We start from the raw sequence: 26334 nt of genomic DNA on the forward strand, positions 1-26334 counted from the left end.
CTTTCAAGTTTCACAATATCTTTCCGATAGGAAGGAGACCAGAATTGCATGCAATATTCCAACAGTGGCCTAACCAATGTCCTGTACAGCCGCAACATGACCTAACCACTCCTGTACTCAATACTCTGACCAATAAAGGAAAGCATATCAAATGCCTTCTTCACCATCCTATCTACCTGCGACTCCACTTTCAAGGAGCTATGAACCTGCACGCCAAGGTCTCTTTGTTCAGCAACACTCCCTAGGACCTTACCATTTAGGTGTATAAGTCTTGTTAAGATTTGCTTTCCCAAAATGCTGCACCTCGCATTTATCTGTATTAAACTCCATCTGCCACTTCAGCCCATTGGCCCATCTGGTCAAGATCCTGTTGTAATCTGAGGTAACCTTCTTTGCTATCCACTACACCTCCAATTTTGGTGTCATCTGAAAACTTACTAACTGTACCTCTTATGCTCGCTTCCAAATCATTTATGTAAAATGACAAAAAGTAGTGGACCCAGCACCGATCCTTGTTGTACTCCACTGGTCACAGGCCTCCAGTCTGTAAAACAACTCTCCATCACCACCTTGTCTTCTACCTTTGAGCCAGTTCTGTATCCAAATAGCTAGTTCTCCCTGTATTCCATGAGATCTAACCTTGCCAATCAGTCTCCCATGGAGAACCTTGTCAAGCACCTTACTGAAGTCCATATAGATCACATCTACTACTCTGCCCTCAATCTTTTGTTACTTCATCAAAAAACTCAATCAAGTTTGTGAGACATGATTTCCCATGCACAAAGCCATGTTGACTATCCCGAATCAGTTCTTGCCTTTCCAAATACATGTACGTCCTGTCCCTCAGGATTCCCTCCAACGACTTGCCCACCACCGAGGTCAGGCTCACCGGTCTATAGTTCCCTGGCTTGTCTTTACCACCTTTCTTAAACAGTGGCACCATGTTTGCCAAGCTCCAGTCTTCCGGCACCTCACTTGTGACTGTCGATGGTACAAATATCTCAGCAAGAGGCCCAGTAATCACTGCTTCCCACAGAGTTCTCAGGTACACCTGATCAGGTCCTGGGGATTTATCCACCTTTAACTGTTTCAAGACATCCAGCACTTCCTCCTCTAATCTGGACATTTTGCAAGATGTCACCATCTATTTCCCTACAGTCTATATCTTCCATATCCTTTTCCACAGTAAATTCTGATGCAAAATATTCATTTAGTATCTCCCCCATTTTCTGTGGCTCCACACAAAGGCTGCCTTGATGATCTTTGAGGGGCCCTATTCTCTCCCTAGTTACCCTTTTGTCCTTAATATATTTGTAAAAGCCCAATGGATTCTCCTTAATTCTATTTGCCAAAGCTATCTCATGTCCCCGTTTTGCCCTCCTGATTTCCCTCTTAAGTATACTCCTACTTCCTTTATACTCTAAGGATTCACTCGATCTGTCCTGTCTGTACCTGACATATGCTTCCTTCTTTTTCTTAACCAAACCCTCAATTTCTTTAGTCATCCCGCATTCCCTATACCTACCAGCCTTCCCTTTCACCCTGACAGGAATATACTTTCTCTGGATTCTTGTTATCTCATTTCTGAAGGCTTCTCATTTTCCAGCTGTCCCTTTCCCTGTTAAAATCGGCCTCCAAATCAGCTTTCGAAAGTTCTTGCCTAATATCATCATCAAAATTGGCCTTTCTCCAATTTAGAAATTCAACTTTTAGATCTGGTCTATCCTTCCCCATCACTATTTTAAAACAAATAGAATTATGATCGCTGGCCCCAAAGTGCTCCCCCACTGACACCTCAGTCACCTGCCCTGCCTTATTTCCCAAGAGTAGGTCAAGTTTTGCACCTTCTCTAGTAGGTACATCCACATACTGAATCAGAAAATTGTCGTATACACACTTAAATTCCTCTCCGTCTTAACCTTTAACACTATGGCAGTCCCAGTGTAAGTTAAAATCCCCTACCATAACCACCCTATTATTCCTACAGATAGCTGAGATCTCCTTACAAGTTTGTTTCTCAATTTCCCTCTGACTATTAGGGGGTCTATAATACAATTCCAATAGGGTGATCATCCCTTTCTTATTTCTCAGTTCCACCCATATAACCTCCCTGGATGTATTTCTGAGAATATCCTCCCTCAGCACAGCTGTATTGCTTTTCCTTCTTCAAAAATGCCAATCTCCCTCCTCTCTTGCCTCCTCTTCTATCCTTACTGTAGCATTTGCCTCATGGAACATTAAGCTGCCAGTCCTGCCCTCCCCTGAGCCATGTTTCTGTAATTGCCATGATATCCCAGTCCCATGTTCCTAACCATGCCCAGAGTTCATCTGCCTTCCCTGTTAGGCCCCTTGCATTGAAATAATTGCAGTTTAACTTATTAGTCCTACCTTGTCCCTGCCTGCCCTGTTTGACTCACTTCTGTTCTCAACTGTACCAGTCTCAGATTGATCTTTTTCCTCATTATCTCCCTGGGTCCCACCCTCCCCCACCCCCACCTTACTAGTTTAAATCCTCCCAAGCAGTTCTAGCAAATTTCCCTGCCAGTATATTAGTCCCCTTCCAATTTAGGTGCATTCTGTCCTTCTTGTACAGGTCACTTCTACCCCAAGAGAGATTCCAATGATCCAAAAATGTGAATCCTTCTCCCATACACCAGCTCCTCAGCCATGCATTCATCTGCTCGATCCTCCAATTCCTGCCCTCACTAGCTCATAGCACTAGGAGTAATCCAGGTATTACTACCCTTGAGGACCTCCTTTTTAAATTTCTGCCCAACTCTCTAATCTCCCTTCAGAATCTCAACCTTTTCCCTTCCTATATCGTTGGTTCCAATGTGGACAATGACCTCCTGCTGGCCCCTCTCCCCCGTGAGAACATTCTGCACCCTCTCTGCGACATCCTTGATCCTGGCACCAGGGAAACAACACACCATTCTGCTTTTTCTCTGCTGGCCACAGAAACGTCTGTCTGTACCTCGGAGTAGAGAATCCCCTAACACAATTGATCTCTTGGAAGCAGACATACCCCTCATTGCATTAGAGTCAGTCTCAATACTAGAAACTTGGCTGTTCGTGCCATGTTCCCCTGAGAATCCATCACCCCCTACATTTTCCAAAACAGCATACCTGTTTGAAATAGTTATATCCACAAAAGACTCCTGCCCTAGGTGCCTACCACTCTTACCCTCCCTGGAGTTAACCCATCTATCTGTATCGGAGACTTTTCCCCCCGCTTCCTATAACTGCCATCCATCACATACTGTTGCTGTTGCAAATTCTTCATCGCTTCCATCTGTCTCTCCAACTGATCCACTCTGATAAGATTCGCATCCAATACATTCTATAGTTTAACACACAAACATTTCCCCTAAAAGGTCCCTATTTTATGTGATTATTTTCAATTCATGCTGTACTGTAACCTACAAATCTCAGTCTCCTTCTTGACCTCAACCTGACTTTCAAACCCACATCACAAGACAGATCACGAACTTCCATCTGTATTACTTATCTCAGCTGAAACCATTATCCTGCCATTGCTATTTCCAAACACAATATTCCAAAGTCCTCCTGTCTGGTCTTCCATATTGCATTTTCAATACAATTTAGATTAACTAAAACTCTGCTGCCCAAATCCTAATTTACCCCAGGTTCTGTATCAATTACCTCTGTTCTCACTGATCTATAATGGCTGATAATCAAGCACCATCTCGAACTAAAGTCGGAGTTCCTAAACGCAACAGCATGAATCCCTCACTCAGTAACAGTCAGTTTGTCACTAAACTAAAAACTTGAATCAGCACCTACCAAATGAACTGCGTCCTTGACACCATGCATGGAAAGTGCTTCCTGTGTCAAATGGTACAGAATGTGGTTGCTGAGAGTCGCTTCTTTCCCTCCTTTCAATAACAGGCCATTTCCACTTGCTATTGCCAGTGCAGAAACCTATAAAATGGAAACAAATAACAGTATTTTTGATTCAATTTGGATTCCATATTCTGCTATAGAGAACTTACAAATTAACCATTTCCCAATAAGAATAAAGCAAATTTGCTCAGTTTATTAAAATTTTTTAATTAGAACCTGTTTATTGTACACTACCCACATTCTAAAAAGGGAAGCAGCCGAGCCCTGTTCTCGTACAGGGTAAGTGGCTTGGGATCAAAGTCATTAGGGGTGTGGGTACAGTAGATAAGGAATAACTGTTTCCGCTTGAGAGGATCAAGAAACCAGAGGAACAGATTTGAAGTGTTTTACAAAAGAAGGAAATGAGAGATAAGAAAAAAAAAACCTTTCACACAATAAGTAGTCAAGGTCTGGAATGCACTGCCTGTTAACTATGGTGAAGGCTGATTCAATGGAGGCATTCAAGAGGACATCAGGCGATCATTTAAATAGAAACCATAGTTATGGAGAGAAGGCAGCATGTCAAAATACTCAAAAGTCAGCACAGATATGGTGGGTGAATGTTCTCCTTCTGCATCATAACGATTCTTTAATTCTATAATGTACCACAACTTTAAGATTCCTAAACAATGAAAGCTTTTATGTTCAGTGGCAGCCATAGAACTTTGTGTATTTCCAAAATTTCCTAAATACCATTTGGCTAATTAACAAGCCAACTATATTTCAAAAGTCACTTGCTGGGTGCAAAGGGCTTTGAGATATGCTGAGATGCAATATAAATTCAAAGTTTTCTCTTAATTCTTTTATTCTTCAGTATTAAGTTCCAATCATACAGAACAATGCTTGCTGTTCTAATGTACTTCAGATGGCCAGACTGCACATATTTTATCAAATGAAGTCTTATCAATTCCTATCCTACAACCTGTGATCTGTTGTCTATTTCTCTCTAAATAAGGCCCCTCAGGCCTGCTCCACTATTCAAGATGATCATGACTGATCGGTTTGTGTTTTACAATCAACATTCCCATCTCTGATAGCCCTTGATTCCCTGTCTAAGAATCTATCCACACCTGTGTTAAAAAAGATTCAAATATTCGGAGGCAGAAAAATCCAAAAAATTGCCCAAATTTAAGATAAAAATGTCATATCTGTCCTGATTCCTAATTTTAAAACAGTGCCCCCTAGTTCTGGACTCACCCACAAGAGAAAACAATGTTACATCCTGTCAAGTATGTATACTCATTAATGTGTACTGCTTTTTGCCAAACAGCCAATCTTCTATCCATGTTCATGTTAATTCTGACAGCATGAGCTTTTGTTTTCTGCAATAACCTTTCAAACTTCTTGAAACCAATTTATCTAATAGTTCTTAGTTATCCAAAGCCTGCTAATTGCTACTGGAAAAAATCTTTCAAATACAAAAATTGCAAAGCTAAAGTGTTGTCTAACCATTATTTCTGGGACATCAAAATCTGTCAAGTTTGGATACATCGCACAACTTTACAGTGCAATGGATGCCATTCAGCCAGTTTGTGTTTGTGCTGGTTCTACGTAAATACATTACTTCACATTCTCCCCATTTTTCAGGTTCAATGTTAGAAATGCAATGACCAGTATATTGTGACATCCTTGCTTCAATAACTTACTTGTAAAAGGAAAGTGGTCTTAACTGCTCTCATTTTCAGTGATAAATTTAAATTTATGACCCTTCACTCTACTCCTCCCCCCTCAGTTCTTCCCTATTTCCATTGCATTATCTTTATAGTTTTTTTAAAAAACTATAAAGAATCTCCACTGAGCCTTCTCTGTTCCAATGGAAATAGTCTCAATACCTCAGGCCTCTCATCACATTCGGGGTGGTACAGTGGCTTAGTGGTTAGCACTGTTGCCTCACAGCACTAGGTTCCCAGGTTTGATTCCAGCCTCAGGCGACTGTATGTGGAGTTTGCACAATCTCCCCATGTCGGCATGGGTGTGCTCTGGTTTCCTCCCACATCACCAAAAGAGGTGGATTAGCTGTGCTAAAAATTGCATGGGCAGCACGGTGGCACAGTGGTTAGCACTGCTGCCTCACAGCGCCAGAGACCTGGGTTCAATTCCCACCTCAGGCGACTAACTGTGAGTTTGCACGTCCTCCCAGTGTCTGCGTGGGTTTCCTCCGGGTGCTCTGGTTTCCTCCCACACTCCAAAGATGTGGGAATGCAGTTCAGGTGAATTGGTCATGCTAAAATTGCCCGTAGCCTTAGGTAAGGGGTAAATATAGGGATATGGGTGGGTTGCGCTTCGGCGGGTCGGTGTGGACTTGTTGGGCCGAAGGGCCTGTTTCCACACGAAGTAATCTAATCTAAACTATTATCAGTGACCTTTGGAATGGCTGAATGGCCTACTCCAGCTCTTTAGTTTCTACATTTCTAAATGACTGAGATGAGAAAATATTTCTTCAGAGAGTGGTCAGTGTGGAATTTGTTACCATCAAAAGTTGTGGAGTCCAGGTCACTGAGTGTATTCAAGAAAGAGACTGATAAGCTTTTAGATATTAAAAAACATTAAAAGGAGAATGGAGAGGAAAAAAAAAGATAATATGACGTTGAGATAAAGGATCAGCCATGATCATGTGAACAACAAAGCAGGCTTGAAGGGCCAAATGGCCTATGCCGGCTCCAAGTTTCAATGAATCATTCTGGTCAATCTATTGTGTTCATTCTCTAGGATGTTAATTGCCATTCTGTAATGGAGTGTCCAGAAACTGCTTAAAGTGGCTGAAATAACCACACTATGAGAATCACTGACTTGATTTTGGGATGAGGATGATAACAAAAAGATTGGCATTTATCACCTTTGTTTACAAGGTATTGTACACAATCCACCAGTGTAATCTTCCACTTTGGCCCTTTAGGACTTCAACTTTCCTGTTCAATATTCTTTTACCTTAGTTTGACTACTCTATACGATTCTAATCTGAGCCATTTTCGGTCATCCTCATGCATTTCATACAATGTTGCTTTTCACCTGGGGAAGACAGTCTGGACGAGATTCAAAAATCACTAACAGGACACCAATGGGAACAGTTATTTGCTCCAGGTCCAGTCCTTTTGCAACTCTGGTTCTCCTGATTAGTCGGCCCACACTGTCCTGAGTGGATGCTGCAATCTGATGGAGACCGATGGCCAGGCTATTTAACTTTGCTGTTGTGAGGGACAACCGCTTTAACAGTGGTTGTGAAAGTCGACCTGCTCCGGAGAAAGATAAAAGATGCATAGAAATCACTTGTCATTATACTTCCCATCAATATCTCTGACATCCAGCGTTTACAAGCAAAAAAAGGAATTGCTGGAAAAGCACAGATCTAGCAGCATCTGTGGAGAGAAATCAGAGCTAACATTTCACATCGAGTAACCCTTCCTCAGAACTGATGGTAGCTAGGAAAATGTTAGTTTGTATGTAGAGATAGGGTGTGGAAAGGGGGTAAGGAGTAAACAAGAGAGAGAAGAACAGTTGGACAGAAAAGGAGTTGATAATGATCTGGCCAGGAGGGTGAACAGCTATTAATGGGGTCTGTTAGTGGCTGACAATGTGATAACAAGGCCTGGTGTGAGAGGGTTGGGGTAGGGGCATGGGAGAGCTCAAGCCCTAAAGTTGTTGAACTTGATAGAATCCAGAAGGTTGCAGGGTCCAAGCAGAAAACGAGGTGCTGTCCTTCCAGCTTGCGCTGAACTTCTTTGAAAGCTTTTTGTGGACAGAATGTAGGTTTTCTGTGAAATGGTCACCCAATCTATGTTTTGGTTCCCAATGTTGAGGAGACCACATTGGGTGAGCAGCAAATGTAGTAGATTAGATTGTGAAGTGCAGACAAAGTGCTGTTTCAGCTGGAAGTAGGTACACATTTGAGTCCTTGGATATGGAAAGGGAGCAAGTAAATTCTCCCATGTCCTTAACCCAATCCCCACACACCAAGCCTTGTTATCATACAATCTGCTATTACACAACCCATTGGGGACTGTCAGTGGCTAACAGTCTCCATTAACAGCTATCCACCCTCCTAGCCAGATCATTATCCACTTCTTGTCAAAGTGTTCTTCTCTTTCTTTGGGTTTAACACACTTATCGTTTACTCTTTACTCCCTCCCTTCTGCATATCAACGAACATTTTCATACCTACCATCAGTTCAGAGGAAGGGTCATTGAATCTGAAACATTAACTGATTTCTCTGTATGGATACTGCCAAACCTGCTGAGCGTTTCCAGCAATTTCTCTTTGCTGGATTTACAAGCATCCACAGTTCTTTTGATTTTTACCCAGTTATTACAAGTTTGGTTTGGCAAGGAATCAATTAGCTGCAACAAGTACTCTGTGATTGCCCTGGTAGCTCTCTGATCATCTGACTATGAAATAATATCGAATTTGGAGTTTAATGGACTACAAAAACATTGCTGCCGATTGGCACAAAATGGAAGCATACATTATAAAGAATGCTTAATTTTATATCATTATTGCATGAGTTAAATATGGCTTTGTACTGAAATAAAAGCAATGTTGGAGGTCTGAAATAAAAACCAAGTGCTGGAGAAATTCAGCAGGTTTGGTAGCATCTGTGGAGAGAGCAAGAGAATTAAAATTTGGAGTTCAATATTACTCTTCTTTGGGTTCCGCCACTTGTTTTTATTACAGGTTAGTATTGTAATTCAGAAACAAGTGTGGTCACAATGGATTTCATTCTATGAAATGGTCCGAACAATCATATTAGGCGTTGGTCTCATGTCACTGCTTACACAGTTGACTGGTTTAGGCAATGCAAACAAAAAGGCCAAGGACAACACAAATGACAATTTTATACGCTAGACAGCATTGGGATGATGAAAACGAATCGCCTGGATTCTCTTTACGCCTTGTAATATTATAGAATGACAGATACACCAGGGTTGCTTTTGTCCCCTAGCCTTCCACAAAAAAAACATCTCTCTGGGCACTGGACAGCTCAAGCATGTCTGACCTATAAATAACATTTATAACATGCAACAACCATTATAAAATCACAGATAACAAAGCCGAAAATAAGATCTTTGCTCTGACCCAAGGTCACTGCTTTCTCCATGTCTTTTTCGTTGGCTTTCAGGATTTCATCTCGATGGTCTGTCAGGAGATCAGCCAGCCGGTGAATAATATCAGCCCTCTGCAAAAGAGACAAAGACATCAAAACACATACAACATAAAACAGAAAGGGCCATTAAGCACAGGATTTTATCTTTGACCATATGCCCCAGCTACCATACATGCATACCCAAAAGGAAAGGCCCTCAATCTGGTCATACAGTCAAGGTGGGGAGACACAGAAGTCAAATGATTTCAAAATAACACTCTACTCTTTTACTGTATATCTCTACGCACTATCCCAGAGACTGGTGTGAATGGGATTCGTGCCAGATTTAAATCTGTACTCACTCCACACCCTGGAGGAATTATAGCTTTGACTCCCATAACCAGTATTAATTTCTAATCAAAAAAAATTCACTCAGCTGAAGATACAACAGACTTCATACTGTGACATGTTGTGAGACAATGGAAGAGAGAGAATGGAGTAAAATGGTAAGAAGGAATAAAAAAGAAATGCAAAATCAACAATGGGAACAATTTTAACGTAATTAACAGGTTTATAAAAAGCAGAATGTTGACCATAAACTTCAAGAAATCAGAACTTCTACTTTTGATAAGTACCAGATTGCAAACTAAAGGATTCAATTAGTCACTAACTTGATCTGGCTGTAGTGAAGCCAGGACTCGTCCATCAGTCCTTGCCATTTCTGCTTGTTGTTCAATAGTGGGGCCTACCAGAGATCAAAGAGCACATTTACTAATCCTATCTGAAGATTAATAAATTAAACATCTTATAAGTCAGTAACAGCACAATGTATTACACAGTAGCAAAAAAAAAAAAAAAAAACTGCAGCCCAGAATACCAACAGTGCCCTGGACATATTTATCTCAACAGTATCTTTCAACACTGGAACATGGCAATATTTAATAAAGTTTACTTCATTAACTTTGGGGATGTCCCGAGGGTGTGAAACGAATAATGGAAATACAAATCCATTTCCCCCCCCCCCAGTAACATTCCTCTTGCTTGTAGCTATGGTTATTAATGTAACATCTACTGTCAGAGTGTGATAATTTTATTACACAGTGTAATGTATATTTTTCTATTTTCTAATTTGTTACTTTCTATATTTATATTCTTTGTTTAAATCTATAATTCAGTAGTCAATCCAGTATTAATACTTGAGAATGTTATAAATAGATCACCTATCACTTTGCACCCACCTGCAGGTTTGACCTCAGAGAAGAAAGTTCCAATTTTCTTTCCCTCGACAATGTCATTGATTACATGGCCAGTTACTTTTGGGTGGGTCCCACTTGCTATGACCACAGATGTTCCTCCTTGGAGAGCCCAAAGTGCTGCTTTCACCTATAACACACATGTTACATGATGTACAATGGGTACTGAACTTTAGGATGTTCCTGTAAACCATGCAAGCAGGTTACAGATTACAGTTTCTAATCCCAGTTGGTTAGAATTATATCAGAGGACAGCTGGATTTTTAAATTTCTTCCAGACTGGTTATCATTCACTCATACATCTATCTCGATCTTGCTTTACGTCCCCAGGGGCCAGAGCAAAGTAAATCCCTTTTACTTTACAGAAAACCTGACTGAGCAGCATCCAGTTTTCAGCCTGCAGACTAATGAGATAAAGGTATAAAAAGGTATACAGTGGAGGAACAAAGATTTTCTTTTTAAAAAAGAAAAATCACAAAATCATTCCCTCAGCTTTCAGACAGTCGGTGATTTAGGAAACAAAGTCAGATCCATAATTACGTCCTATCCAATAATCAAACTGCCCTCTAATTATTCTGAGCGTCAATCTACAGCAGTGACAGGTTAGGAGTTTATCTGTAGAGCAGATCCAACAACACTATGCGTACGATCTCCTGAAAGGAGACTGAACATCCATCTGAAATCAGAGCATTTCAAATATCTTGCTTTAAATTCTGCTGGGGTGCTTGGTTGCAGTCTCCGGCTTCCTGCACTATACCAGTAATTGTGATCTGTGCTCCAGACAGCAGCGTATTATGAACTGAGTTTATGATTTTATTATTTCCCAGAACACCTAAATTCACTCGAAATGCATCAAAGGGTATCACCATGGGCAACTCTAAAACGCTTCTGTAGATTCCCATCACAGATCCATCGCAAACAATTCGATAGTTCCAAAAAGAAAGCAACGCTGAATATCATTGAGCACATTATAAACACTGGGGGAAAAAACTGAAACATTGAATGTTCACCATATGTCTTGACTTCCATTTAAAATCATTTATCGGTGTTACAATCCAATGTGACTTTATTACTTAACAACTCAGATCCCAGCAAAAACCTGGCTAGATAGATTACATATCGTTCTGTTTTAGTTCTAATAAAAGGGGTCTCTTGCTGATGTGCAAATACAGAATGCTGCAAATTTTGCTTAAATCATAAAACAGATGTTTATTAACAAAAGAAATGAGGATAAAAATTGAACAAACCAAACTATCTGCTTATAATGAAAATTCAAAGCATTTAAACTCACAGTAAAAACAATGTTAATCTCAAAATACTCCTTTGTAAATACTGTTTTTTTAAAAAAGTTTATAAAGTAAGCAAAACACATTCCTCATCCAGTAACAAAAAAAAACTTGAAGAGTACCTAAAAACACATTTGTATGGTACTCACACTAGATTCCCAGGTCTCTAAAATTCAGGAGGGTTAAGTCACTTGTGATGTTAACTCAGACAGAAGCTACAGATAGTTCATCCTGGAGTTATTATTAGAATTAGAATTCCTACTGTGTGGAAACAGGCCCTTCAGCCCAACAAGTCCACAACGACCCTGCGAAGAGTTTCCCACCCAGATCCATTTCCCTGCATTTACTCCAGACTCATGCACCTAACCTACACGTCCCTGAACACACTATGGGCAATTTAGCACGGCCAATTCACCTAACCTGCACATCTTTGGATTGGGAGAGGAAACTGGAGCATCCAGAGGAAACCCACACAGACATGAGGGAAATGTCTGTGTGGAGTTTGCACAGTGGTCAGAGGCTAGAATCGAACCTGGGTCCCTGGTGCTGGGAGGCAGCAATGAGCCACTATCACTTTTCATATCATACATGATAAGCCACTTATCATACATCAGAGCTTAAATATAATCAGCTTTTAGTGAGCTGTTCAGGGTTTTTATCCCAATACTTCTGATCTGGGACAAATACTCACTCTTTACTCCAAGGTAATCTTGTTTCACTACACTGCTCCTGAGAATGGAACACTGGTCTGTACACCATCTTCATTCAAGGACGTCACAAGACTGCCAAACACTCAAAGTAAAACTTTTTAAAAACTAAGCTATGGGTCTTTACACTTGGGGGGGAAAAAAAAAATCCAGAAATCTCAAACAAACCTTGAAGCCTTAATACTTATCCTGCTGGGTTGCAAAACAAAGAAAGATAAACAAAAATCCATTAGTGGTGGAAATAAACCCATTAATTCCAAAGCTAGGCCACAAAAACAGTTTTAATTAACATCACCATGGCTACAGAAATACTTACAAGTTAATTAACTTCAGACACACAGACAACCCACATTAAAATTCAAAGTTACAATAAATGTTTTTTTTAAAAAACAAAATCACAAAATGGTCACAGCCTTTCTCCAACCTTTGCCTCCATGCCTCCAAGGCCCACTCTGGATTTTGTGCCAAATGTGATAGACTGCTGGTCTCCAGGATAAAATGTATCAATAAGCTTAGCATCATCCAACCCAGGTGGACTATCAAAAAGACCTGAAACAAAGAAACACTATTTTACTAAATTACCCAAAACATAATTCAGATACAAATAATCCACAACCTAAATAATTAGAGAAGCGGAGCGAATAGGTGTGTGAAATTTCAACATTCAAATCTTTCCATAATCGTGTTGCTCTCTGGTTATGTAACCTCCTGCTGTTCTACAAGCCAGAGATTTCTGCTTTCCTCCATTCGAGACAGCTTTGGATCCCCGATTTTCTTAACTCCGTCCTTTGTAATTGGCCCTTTAAGCTACTTTGGCCCCAAGCTTTAAAATTTCTTCCCTAAACTTCTCTAGCTCTCTCCTGCCATTCAACACATTACTTAAATCCTCCAATTCTGACCTAGCCTTTGGTCACCTTCTAATATATTTTTATCTCGCAAGATATCAATTTTATGATAAGTCTTGGACTTTTTGCCACTTTACAGGTGCTATATAGTAAACTATTTCCCATGTCCATAATGTCAGCTACTCTGACAGTAACTAACCTCTGTCCTTTGAATAAACATACCAGATGGTTACCATATCAACCTCTCGACTCACTAAACATGACCACCACATCAGCAGATTAAAAAACACAACTATAAAAAGACCAAGACACACTCAGGCTTTGCTAAATTACATAAAATTACAATTTTTATACACTCAGCCCTGCTGACCTGTTTGATCTAACAGATCAACAATTTCATTTCAATTAAACTCCACAATAAAAGGAGTTTGCTGTATGAGTTTCAAAATGCCAATTATAGCAGTTTGCAAGTCTCAAAGGCAACTTAAGAAAAAGATGGCCCTTCCAGCTCCCTGATGACTGGACGCCACATCACTAACTGTGGCAAGTGATCTCATCCTCTACTCTCATTAATTTCATCCCCTAACTTTTAGGCAGGTACAGTTCTACCACATGAGTAGCTTGCATCCTCTGGCTGTTGTTCAATAGTGAATCTTCATGAGCCATTCTGACAGTCTTCCTGACAACAAGAGAATAGGAGCAGAATATACAATCCAACTTCATCAGTCACATACAAATAACATTTGGACTAGGAACCCTGACTTATCTTCCCCTCCTAATAATTGGAAAGGCTCAGTTCACTAAATTAAATTCAACCTTTCATTGTGTCACACAGGAGATTACTAAAAAAATGATTTGCATTTATGTGATGCCTATCACAACCACTGGATTGCCAAATAACTTTACATCCAATTAAGCATTTTTGGATGTGTCATTACTGTTTTAATTATGTTAATTCATTCATGGGATGAGAGTATTGTTAATTGGGTCACTAATATATTAGTCATCCCACAATCAAGGGGACAATTAAGCATTAAACATATTGCAATGGCTCGAGAGTCACATGTAGGCCAGGCCAGATAAGATGACTAATGTCCTTTTGGGAAGGAAATCTGTGAACCAGATGGGTTTATACAACAATCAATGGTTGCCATTAGACAGGCTCGATGGGCGAAATGGTCTACTCCTGTTTCTATTACTATGAAATATTACGAAAATTCTAGATTTGAATTAAATTCAAAATTTCACTAAGATAACAAAAATTCATGTACCAGGATAACTTCCTTGCTCTTCAAAATAGTATCATGGCATTTTCTTAAATGTCTACCTGAGAGGGCAGATACAGTCTAAATTGTTGCCAGTAGTTGCAGGGGCTGTTGACACAAAGATTACTTGTAAGAGGTAGAGTACAGCCAGGGGAAAACCCTTCAATTGATTTACAACTTTGAACGGGAGGTTGTTCATGCCCTTTGTTCTCAACATTTTATAGTAATCCCATGTATACAACACCTTCCTTGTAACTCTTTAACCACCAAATATAGTCTGTTTCCAATCCTGTGTGTTGTAATGCGAAGGAACTCTTTAAAGTCGCATCCTAATGAGCTAACCCAATATTGATTGTGAACTTCCTGGTCCACTGCTTGCCTGCTGTAATTACTGAGTCCAATGACAGTGTCAGAGAATGGTATTACTGACAGACTACACAAAATACAGGAAATGCTAAACTGAGGTTTTGTTAGAGCTCTCACTCACCTTCCACATCAGAAAGGACAATCAGCATATCTGCTCTCATCTCCACTGCAAGTCTTGCTGCCAGACTATCATTGTCCTTGATACTGATTACCTGCTGGAAATCAAAAACAGAATGAAGAACACCCTCTATAAATTAAACCAAGCTGAAGCTCACAGAAACAATTTTAAGCTTAAAGAGAAACTTAATTGGATACAAACTTTACTTGAAGGTCGGAGACAGAGGGTGGTGATGGAGGGTTGTTTTTTGGATTGGGCCAGTGGCATGCCACAAGGATCAGTCCTGGGTGTATTGCTTTATCATTTATAAAAATGATTGGAATGTGAATATAGGGTGTATGGTAAGTATGGTATTCCAGATGACACCAGAATAGATGGTACAGTGAAGAAGATTTTCTCAGAGTGCAACACGACCTGGGTCCGATGAGAAGTGGCAGATGGAGTTTAATTTAGGTAAATGCAAAGTGTTGCATTTTGTTAAGGCAAACCAGGGCAGGACTTATAGACTTAATGGTAGGGCCTGGGAGAGTGTTGCCAACTAAAGAGACCTAGGGGTCCAAGTGCATAGTTCCTTGAAAGTGAAGTCGCCAGTAGACAGGGTAATGCTTCTTTGGTCAGAACATTGAGTATTAGAGTTGAGATGTCATGTTGCGTCTATACAGGACATTGGTGAGGCCATTTTTAGAATACTGTAGACAATTCTTGCTGCCCTTCTCTGGGAGGGTAAGTTTTTCTTAACATTAGAATATCATATGTGGCAGCCTCTTCCCAAATTAGATAAATGGTACCCCTCTAGCCTTGTCAATTGGTTCCTTTCTTGGGGATATTAATAAGAGCCAACTTTGCGTACAATTACCAAACCTCAGCATTTGTAGATTGGTTAGTGGCACCTTGTTCCCAGGTTGAGTTTCCACTCAAAGGGAAAAAAATAAACTTCCTTCTACACCCCAGCACTTTTCATACACTTCACAAGAATGACATAGCATTCTTGAGGAAGACAGCCAAATTCACTTCATGTCGATGTAGTAGTGAGGATCTGAAATCTGGATTTAGGCTGTTGTCAGGAGCAACCATTTAATGCATGCTTTTACTAAACTACAAAATGGCTTTTTAATACATGCAACATAAAAAACATAACAAAATGGCTTCTAGGAGCAATGGCATCTAACTCTGCTAAAAACTGCCTTCCTGAACTAATTGAAAGAGATTAACAAACAATGCCCTGTTCATAATATGAATTAACTAAGCAAGATAGAACATTATTAAAGTATTCAAATTGGCCTTGGAAACCAGGTGACAAGAGATAAAGATGCAAAAACCGGTTTGTTCCCAGGAGGTATCATTGGCTTAAGTTTATGTCTATTTGTCATAGGGGTAGAGATCTTCAGTAGCAGCATCCAGGAAAAAGTTACCCAAATATAGCACAGCCTTGGCTGGTAAGAACAGTTAAAAGGGAATAAGCTGAACAAATTAAGTACATTTGCTGTAATAATCTCCTCATCTCACTGTAGACTTTCTTGCTCATGTGATAAGCAAACGACCAGCTTGACAGGTAGCTGGAGAGCCAGTGAACGTGATATATTTGGATTTCCAGAAGGCCTTGACAAGGTGTCGGACAGAAGGCTAAGAAAGATTAGGACTCCTGGTAACAGGGGCAAGGTATGGCGTTTACATAGGATATGGCTGATTGCCAGAAGGCAGAGTGTAAGTATATAGGGACCTTTTTCAGGATGGCAGTGGTGACTAGCAGAGTTCTGCAAGGGTCCATATTAGGACTACTACCATTCATGTTGTACATCAAAAAGGTCCAGATGAAGAAACTGAGGATATTGTCATTAGGTTTCCAGATGACACAATGATAGCGGGAGGGATGGGTTGTGTTAAGGAAGCAGGGAGGCTGGAGAAAGGATTTGAATAGGCTTGGAGTGGGCAAAGAAGTGGCAGATGGAAAACAAATGTGGCAAACTGAGGTTATGCACTTTGATAATAAAAAAACAGGGGTATAGTCTACTTTCTAAACAGTAAAAGGCTTTAGAAATCTGAAGGGCAAAGGGACTTGGTAGTCCTAGTTCAGGATTCTCTTAAGGTTAACATGCAGGTTTCAATGTGCAGTTAGAAGGAAAATTTAATATTAGTATTTACTTCAGAAGGGCTAGAATACTACAGACAGATTTACTGCTGAGGCCGTAATATGCTTGGGTCAGATTGCATCTGGAATATCGTGAGCAGTTTTTAAGTCCCGTATCTAAGGAATAACATGCTGGCATGGTGGGGTGGGGGAGGGTTCAAAAGAGGTTTACACAAATGATCATGGGATGATGGGCTTGCCATAAGGAGTGGTTCAGGACACTGGCCCTGTACTCTGAGCTTAGAAGGATGAGGGGCAATCTGATTGAAACGGAGAGAGGTCTGGATAAGGTGGACATGATGAAGTAGTTTCTCCTCGACTCAGGGACACGCTAGAAGACTAAAGAATTGAAAACAATATAGCCTTGTTAAAGAAAGATTGTAAGGACAAACCCAGGAATTACAGCTCAGTGAGCTTAACTTTCGAGGTGGGGAAGCTTCTAGAGAAAATTATTCAGAATAGAATTAGTGGTCACATGAAAAAAGTTGGCTTGATTACAGAGTCAACATGGATTTCTGAAGAGGAATTTGTACTTGTTTAAACGGAGAGGTACAGATAGAGTTAATGACAGAGGTCTTTCCTCAAGGATGGGGGATTTCAACACAGGAGACATTTTAAGGAGAGAGGAGAGACATTAAAAAAAGATAATTTTGTTTTACACAGTGGTTCATGTATGGAATGAACTTCCTGAGGAAGTGGTGGATGAGGATGCAAATACTACTTTTAAGACATTTGGATAGATCCACGAATAGGAAAGATGGAGGGATATGGGCCAGGAGCAGACAGGTAGAACTAGTTTATTTTGGGCTTATGTTCGGCTTGGGCTGGTTGGACTGAAGGGTCTGTTTCCATGCTGTATAACTCTACGCTGCAGTTTTTTTAAGAAGTCAAAGGCTCAGTGGGAATAATACTCTTGATGTGGCACAGACTTCCAGAAGGAATTTCCTACAGCACAACACTGAAAACATGTGAGGAACATTATAGGCCATGGAATAAAAGGGACTGTAGCAACATGGATACAAAATTGGTCGAGCAAGAGGAAAGAAAGAGCAATGATCAAAATTTTTTGGGCTGCAGGAAGGTTTGTATGGAGGTTCCCCAGGGATTGGTACTGGGATTCTTGCTTTCTTTAATATACATTAATGATGTAGATTTTGGTATGCAGGGGACAATTTCAAAGTTCGCAAATGACATGGGATTTACAAGAATTGAAGCTGTGAGGGGGACAGTGCAGAACTCCAAAAGAGGACACAGACAAGTTGGTGAAGTGGGCAGACAGATGGCAGATGAGGCTCAATGCAGAGAAAATAAAAAAAGTGTGGTGTGATACACCTTGGGAGGAACAACATTGAAAGACAATATAAAATAGGTGTAGAAGTCTAAAGAAGGTGCAGAAGCATAGGGATCTGGGTACGTAGGTGCACAGATCACTAAAGGTGGCAGGAGAGGTGGAGAGAGAAGTTAATAAAACCAAGTGTACAATGTTACTATATAAATATGGACATAGGGTACAAGACCAAGGAGGAGATGCTGGCTAGAACTTAGCTAGAGTGTTGTGCACAGTTATGGGTGCCACATTATAGAAAGGATGTGAATGTATTGGAGACAGTCCAGGAGCAATTTATAGAAATGAGAAACTTCACTTCTGGAATCAGATTGAAAAATTAGGAACTGTTCTCTTTAGAGAGAATGTGGCTAAGAGGTTTTTAAAATCATAAGTTGGAAGAATTGGTAGAGAATACTCATTTCAGCTTGAACAAAAAAGGAACATGAATTAGAGGGCACAAGTTTAAAGTGATCTGTAAAAGGAGCAAGTGTGATGCAAGAAAATCTTTTTCACACAGCACGTAGTTAGGGTATTGTGTACACCACCTGGAAGCATGGTGGAAGCAACTTCAACTGAGACACTGAAGAGAGCATTTGATGTTTACATACAGAAATAATATGCATTTGTATTGGGAAAAGCAGGAGATTAGTTAGTGCCAATGATACATATTTGAAAAAAAATGGTGCAGACACAAATGGGCCAAACAGCCACCTTCAGCACCAAAAAACACTTGTGATTACGTTAGGTTTTTCTCCTTTTCAACTTAGAGTATTTTGGGATTATTACAATTATATTTTTAGTGTGAATTTAAAAATCTTGGAATTAGCATCATAGAAAAAAAAAGCTATCAACCTGTTTTATCTTCATTTTGTTTGTTCATAAACATCTATTTTATTTGCTTAAGCAAAATCTCCAGTATTGTGTGCTTATGTTTTAGCAAAACACTTCATTAAAACCAAAACAAATCAAAATGATCTATCAGGCCCCAGGTTTCAGTCTGGAATCAGTTGTCCAGGACTAATATCAAGTGGGATCATGACAATGCCTCTCTAATCAAGCTTTTGATCACTTTTTCTGATCTTTCTTGATGTAAAGTGCAGTGCCTTGGGACATTTTACTAGGTTAAAAGAATCTACATAAATCAAAACAATTTAGTGTTTTAAGCAAGGCTGCCACCTTAAACTATTTCAATTAGATATTCAGGACTCTGATGCACCTACTCCCTGCAAGTCACTGTTTGGTTCAGGAGGGGGAACAACAGCATCATTGGTGTTGATAATTGGAACGATATTCATCCGGAGAAGCTCATGAAGTGTACTGCTCAAGTTTCGTCGCTTTTGCTCATCATGGAAATCCAAGTTTGTTACAAGAATCTGGGAACGAGCAGAAGAGCATGTTAATTGCAATTTTTCATATTCAAAACTCAGTCATTTACAAAAGCGAATCCAAATTTACAAACTATTGAAGAGTGACCCAGTTATAAACACAAGAACAATTTCAGGAAATGCAGGGACAAATCAGTGACCGACCTGAGCAGCACAAATACTGTACTGTGTGAACATGGCTTCATACAAAGCCATCAAGCCACTCTGTCCAGCCGCAGCACAGGCACGGGCTTCCAGCACAGGAACTGTCTGTAAAGTGGAAATGAAATCACATACATAATATTAAGAAATAACATGGAATAGGCTGTTTGATTCAATTGATGAGTCGGTGTTTTCATTTATTTCCCACACATAAAACATCCTGATCCCATGTGCAGTATCCATTTTCCTCGATTTAATTTTGATGGGTCACCCCTCCAAATTCTTAATGCTGACCTTTGTTTGCTTCAAACAGTTCTTCCAGTTTGACATTCCAGTCTCAATAACCTTTGTGCAAGAAAAAGTTATTTTCCTGAATCTCTTGTATTTTATCTTAATCTCCTTTAATTTTCAATTAGTAGCCTGTTTATACTATAAATTTCTATCCTCTAAAACACATTAAACAGGAGCATTGCTGAAAAAAAAAATTGTTGAAGCTTTTCAGCTTGTACTCATCATGGCAATTGCAAGATCATTAACTTAAGAGGAAAACCAAAATCTATACTGTGTCTGAAGAATGCGCTGCTTGGTTGGTGAGTGGATTCTGACTGGTAGAAAACGTTGACTCAGGAAAACTCCAGGAATTGAAGGCAAATTATTGATCTTGTTAGGAATCAGGAGACGGAAGAGTCAGGATAACAGACAGGTGGTGTCCCACAAGCATCATTGTTGGTGTCTCAACAATACACTATTAATAACTTAGATACATGGAGAGAACATTATATATCCAAAATTTATCAATGACAAAGATAGGCAGCAGTGTAACCATTGTAGATGAAAGGATAAAATGATTTAAAAAGGTTATGGAGGAGTTAAATTAATGGGCAAACTGTGGCAAAGAGATTTCAATGAAGGCAAAATGAGGTCATCCACAACAGTTTTAAAGTGATCAAGTTGAGTACCTGTACTTTCTAAAAAGAAATGATAAAAATAGTCACGTTCCAAAGACACTTAGAGGTTCAGTTGCACAGCTCATTAAAAAGCAGGGACAGAAATAATGAAAGCAGCTAATAGAATGCTAGCCTTTATATTTAGAATTTGGAATACAAAAGGAGTCGAGATTATGCTTCCTTTTTACAAAACCTTGGTTAAACTCCATATGGAGTTACTGTGTACAGTTTTGGGTACAATTTTAGGAGGGATACATTGGCTTGGGAAGTAGTGCACCATAGAGCTAAAAACTTTTCAGAAAGAATTTTGGAAGCACTTCTTCACATTAATAGTCAAAGCTTGGAATTTCTTTTGAAATAAGAACTGATGCTAGATTAATTGCAATTTCAAAGCAATTAAGATTTTTTTGTTAGCCAATGCATTAAAGTATTGAGCAAAGATAAGCATAGTCATTTGGGAAACAGGTCAACTACAATCTCATTAATAGGCTAAAAGGTCTCTTGCTACTCCAATGTTGGTGGCACATTAATAGGACAAATTGTTGCTGTCCATACTTAACTTATGAATGACAAGGACTTTGACTGCAACCAAGTAGACATTCTGGAGGAAAATGCACAGAAGGGAATAGATTCATTACCCACAGCATAAATCATCATAATTCTATGATGATACAAATGGAGAAGATTTTAAAAATGTTTTAATTTTCTAAAAAATTCAAACTGAGTGACGGAGATAAAGAGACAGCAGAGGAGGGTCTGAAAGGGCTAAGTGCAGAAAAAAAATGATATCGAAGAAACTGGCTTGGATCTAGAGTGGCAGCAAACTGTACGTGGACAGAAATTTTGAACAGGATTACACAAGCAAGCATGGGAGAGATTTGGTTTGTTGTAAACATAAGACAGGGAGGAGACAGTTGCTTACTAACCATCATTCTCTGTCTTGGGCCCAGTTTCCAATCCATGTGGCTCCATACATTTTAACAGGGAACCAGAAATTACTTAGTGAAACACCCTTACCTATTCTCGCCTTGATTTAGCAGGATCCAAACACAATCTCTGGGTTCTCCCCTTTTGATTGTCTCTTTCATTCATCCTGGTGCAGTGATAAGAACTCCTTATTTCTTGCCACTCCCAGCTGTGGGACATGGCATTGTTCTGGTTACTCAATTTCTTTTCAATGCTGACACAAAAGTATGTACATTGTATTGCATGTTCCTCTGGAAGAATAGTAGGTACTAGGTGTGTGAGAGACAGTCTAAGGGAGGCCAGGTTGAACTTTAAGATTCTACTCATGTTTCACAAAAAACTGTGGTAAGCTGGAGAACAAAATGAAAGCTAAACTGTTTGACAGAAATGAACATAGCTAATAACATTTGCCACATACTAAAGTTGTTTTGAATTGTAACATTTTCCAGAGGCTCACCATGTCTTTCAGCTGGTTTTGACCCGAGTGCAGGGCCTGTCGCACACTCTGGGAAAGCAAGATTTCATGTCGAAGGCGTTGTTTGCCAAAAGCCACAGCTCCACTTGTTACAATCATCATCTCCCGACCTTGGTTCTGCAGGATTGATACCTTAAAAGGAGCAACCCCAAAAAGTTACAAACAGTTATTCTTAAATAAGCATATAATTTACTGACATTCTAGTCCCTCATGACAAGAGGAATGGCAGCTGAGCAAATATGGGCAAGAAGCAAAAGAAATCAGATTCTCGCTGTCAAGTTAAGTTCTCCCCTTCTGGTGACGGGTTGCATATGTTACCTTAAGCAATTGGCATATCTTTGTACCTCATTAATACAACACTCCACTGGAATCAACTTCACCTTCCCAATTTCTACCCAATTGAAAAATTTAATGCATCAGAAACCTGACAGCAACAAAAAAAAATGCATCTACCTGGTGAGTCGTATTAATTCTTCCAACCAGGTTAAGTACTTGCTTCTTTGTACTCATAGTAATACAGCTTTAAATGAGGCTCACACTATAGAACTTTTTCAGTCCATGTGTTCAAGTGGAGGAAGACAGCTCGTCTCCCCTGGGGTATCCCCATGCCTAACTAGCACAGAGCAAATAGATGACTGTGCTCAAGGGCAGGCTTTAATGCACACGATAATTAGGGGCAGCATTTGAGTAAAGTGCATTCAACTCCACAGGCAGTGAAGTGGAAGATAGATAAGCTGGGCAAGGACTTGCGAGTCAGTCTGGAGTGTCGAGAGCTATATCCATGCTGAGTCCCATTCAAGTCTGGGGCTCATTCTGGGGGCAGTAAAGCACAGGGAATGGTTACAGGAACGTGGCGCCATTAAGTGTTGTATTTAGGAATTTGGAAAGGTGAAAGGTAGGGAGCATACAGTCTCACAGGGGAACATCGGGCTGCAAGTGGGTTCAATCGGGGAGCATAATGCTCACTAACGGCCAGAAGTACCTCAAATGTTTAGGTCCCCAAGGGAAGCTAAAATTTCAACGACAAAAATGATTGATAGTAAACTGACGATGGGGGATGTTCCAGGGCAACATGGATGGCAAACAGTGACGATGAAACAGAATGAGGGCAAGATGGTGGGTCACCCAATCTCTTAATACTGAAACTCTCTGCACAACAATCCAAGTATAAGAGCAGGTTTAATTTGGGACAGCAGAGATACAAATTACATCTTTGGCCAACCAAATGGGTTCCATGCAAATCACAAGTCATGGTTTAGACAATCAGACATAGTTGCCTTCTGGTGAGACATCAGCAATGTTTAACAATATTCATTCCATCAAATTCCAATGAGATGGAAGGTACATTTTCAATTAATCACCACTTTATAATCTCTCAGTATGCAGTAAGCAAACCAGCAAGTGAGGAAATGAAATCTAGAAACTGCCCCCATTAATGAGAGCCAACCAACATAAACACTGCATATTCTGGTATCCCAGTTGGATTTCAGATGGATCGTGCCACACTTCCCCTGAGGTCTAGGGAGGGAATATTGCTGGCAGCACCATTATTCCACAGCAGGGTTAGAAGTTTCTTTTCCAATGTCCTTGAAATCTGAAATGCAGCGTCTGGAGGAATAGGGGAGGCTGGTTCAGAGGCAAAGAGGAAATTGGATGCTATTTAAATAGAAACAACATGCAAGGTTACTGGAAAAAAGCAAAAATTTGGTACGAAGTTAAACTGCTCGGAGAGCTGTTGCAGACAAATAGGTTGAAGGGCTCATTGTTAATTGAAACATTTTGCGTGTTGCCATCAATCATACTCAGTTGCCTCTATTCCTACAGTCTTGTAAAACGTTAGGATCCCACATGGCACCAACTCAATGATTACACATTCTCAAGGAGGTGCAAAAACGCTAATGCTTCTCTATTACCCACTTGACCAAGATCTCTAAAGGTGTGATTTAGAGATCTGATGAAGGGCTTTTGCCCAAAATGTCGATTTTCCTGCTCCTCAGACACTGCCTGACCTGCTGTGCTTTTCCAGCACCACTCTAATCTAGACGGGGTTTCCAGCATCTGCAGTCCTCACTTTTGCCAACACTCATTGTAAGTCCTTTTCAGTGTTCAAGCTGTGAAGGTTTCTGCCTTCCGACAAATTTGTGATTGGCTCCCAGATTGCTGAATAGCTTGTAGGTGTGAATGTTTGGACAGAAACCATTGGACTTTTTAAAAAAGGAAGGAAGGAACTGTCAGAGTTGTACAGCATGCAAACTAACCATTTGGTCAAACTTGTCTATGCTGACCAGATACCCTGAATTAATTTAGTCCTATTTGCAGCATCCTTTTTCTCTGCATAAAAACAAAAACACCTCAAGCCTGAAGAAGGACAGTTTATTTTCCTGATCAGTTGTCAATTCTTAACCAATAAGTCAGAAACTTCGTAAGTGTGAACCAGTCATTCTGTGCAAGTAAAGTACTGAGGAAGGAAGATTAAAGGATCAGCAAGTCTAATCAGGCAAAAGGACTATCTGAGTAAACCTTGTGGACAGGGACCACCAAAGTGCCTTTCTAGTCTTTTCCCTCGACCTATAATATCCATTTTTTGAGTGTCTGCATAGGTATGTAAAATAGTATTGTGACCATTAAGAGTTTAGGTTAGTGGTTCATTTTTTTAATGAACTTGTATTGTAGATTATAAATTCTAGTTACACGTTAATCAGAGAAACCTGGTCCATGTTGTCCGCCAATCTGTGTCTAAAGGAAAGGTAAATTGGAGAACTTTACACAGGTATACTTTTTACATGATTCTGGGAATAGTTGGATTTGCAGTGTGATTTCCAGTGAGCCCTAAGACAGGGGTGTTACAATCAAAGTTTGTAAATTCTAAGTGGTCTTGACAAGGAGGACAATGGGTGGGGGTGTGTAGAACCATTGGCCCGGTTTCAAAATTAGGCATTGTCCTTTTAGGACAAAGATAAGGAAAATGGTTTCCTCAGATGTTGAGATTTTTCAGAAGAGGCAAAGGCAGAGTCTAACTATTTTTAAAAGGCAGAGATTCTTGTGTGGGAATGGAATCGAAGATTAGACAGTAGATGGGAAATGTGGAATTTGAAACACAAACAGATGAATGTGACCTTATTGAATAATAGATCAGGCTCAAGGGGCTAAACAGCTTATATCTGCTCCTAATTCATACATTCATAAACACTTGCTACAACGAAACATTCAAAGATTGTCCAAGAGAATGGCGATACCTTGTTGTAAAAAGGAAAGAACACTGCATTGCTTTCACTTCAGACTACAGTAAACTTTAGAACAGTAAGAGGTAAATTACATGCATAAGGTTTCTATACATTAAGGAAGTACCAATGCAGTGCCCTCAAAAAGGATTCCTTCCTCCTTTGCCTGTCACTACCTCTAAGTGAGGGCTGACATCCAGAGCTGGGATGGCCTGATAGCGGTGAAAACTTTAACAGGCATCCTTTGTAGGTTCTGGTGAAAGTCTCCTGCATAGATGCAGGGGCAGCCTCCTTCAATCTGAACTGCTACAGCCAATGAGGTCAGTGGCGCAGGTGACGTGGATGGGGAGGGCACTTTTGAAGCCTCCCGAAGGCATTTTTGTTACTCTCCTATTTGGCAACACCAGCCATTCCCTTCAGAAGAAAGGGTCAGCTGGAGTGAAGTCAAGAAGCTGCATTCTTTTCTTGCCTTGCCAGTGATGTTGAGCTCCCATGATGAGTGACAGGAGTGAAGATTCAAGCCCATTCACTAGTATGTTCCATTGCACCTGGGCCTTTAAGATGATAGCGACCCTTTCCATGGAGGCAGCTAAGAGCTTACATGCCATAGCCATCACAGTAGACAGGAGATGGATGGACTCCTCCATTTTTTCAATCACAGTCTAGTAGTAAGGGCTTTTGGCATCCTTGCCTAATGTTCCCCTGCCTGTTTTGACATTTTGACCACGTCACTTACAACTGAGTACAGAGGTACATTTTTTGCAAGGATGTGGAAAGAAGGTAAGCAGGTGCCTGGGCACAGGCAGCTCTGAGTATTGGGAGCTTCTTACATCATTGAGTGCAGACATGTCAGTGATGTACTCACCAGATCATGCCCCAGAGTCTAACCTAGATAGGATACCATGGGGTGGCAATTTCTATGC

The 26334-nt window shown here is 40.2% G+C and overlaps 1 protein-coding gene across 2 annotated transcripts in view; it reads right to left on the minus strand.

Annotated features, from left to right (window-relative positions):
- aldh18a1 (aldehyde dehydrogenase 18 family, member A1) overlaps positions 1–26334 on the minus strand; it is a 46478-nt gene that overhangs the window by 13316 nt on the left and 6828 nt on the right. Inside the window, exons 4-13 of one of the 2 annotated variants that reach the window (XM_072557297.1) lie at positions 22173–22322; positions 19806–19910; positions 19497–19649; positions 14825–14915; positions 12652–12776; positions 10220–10364; positions 9653–9726; positions 8975–9074; positions 6913–7133; positions 3805–3942 (exon numbers count right to left, since the gene is read on the minus strand). In XM_072557297.1, the coding sequence (XP_072413398.1) occupies positions 3805–3942; positions 6913–7133; positions 8975–9074; positions 9653–9726; positions 10220–10364; positions 12652–12776; positions 14825–14915; positions 19497–19649; positions 19806–19910; positions 22173–22322 (1302 nt within the window). Of the gene's footprint in view, positions 1–3804; positions 3943–6912; positions 7134–8974; positions 9075–9652; positions 9727–10219; positions 10365–12651; positions 12777–14824; positions 14919–19496; positions 19650–19805; positions 19911–22172; positions 22323–26334 lie in introns of both variants that reach the window. The other variant, XM_072557296.1, reaches the window with a different exon arrangement.

Source organism: Chiloscyllium punctatum, chromosome 38, assembly GCF_047496795.1.
Source record: "Chiloscyllium punctatum isolate Juve2018m chromosome 38, sChiPun1.3, whole genome shotgun sequence".
Taxonomy (NCBI): Eukaryota; Metazoa; Chordata; class Chondrichthyes; order Orectolobiformes; family Hemiscylliidae; genus Chiloscyllium; species Chiloscyllium punctatum.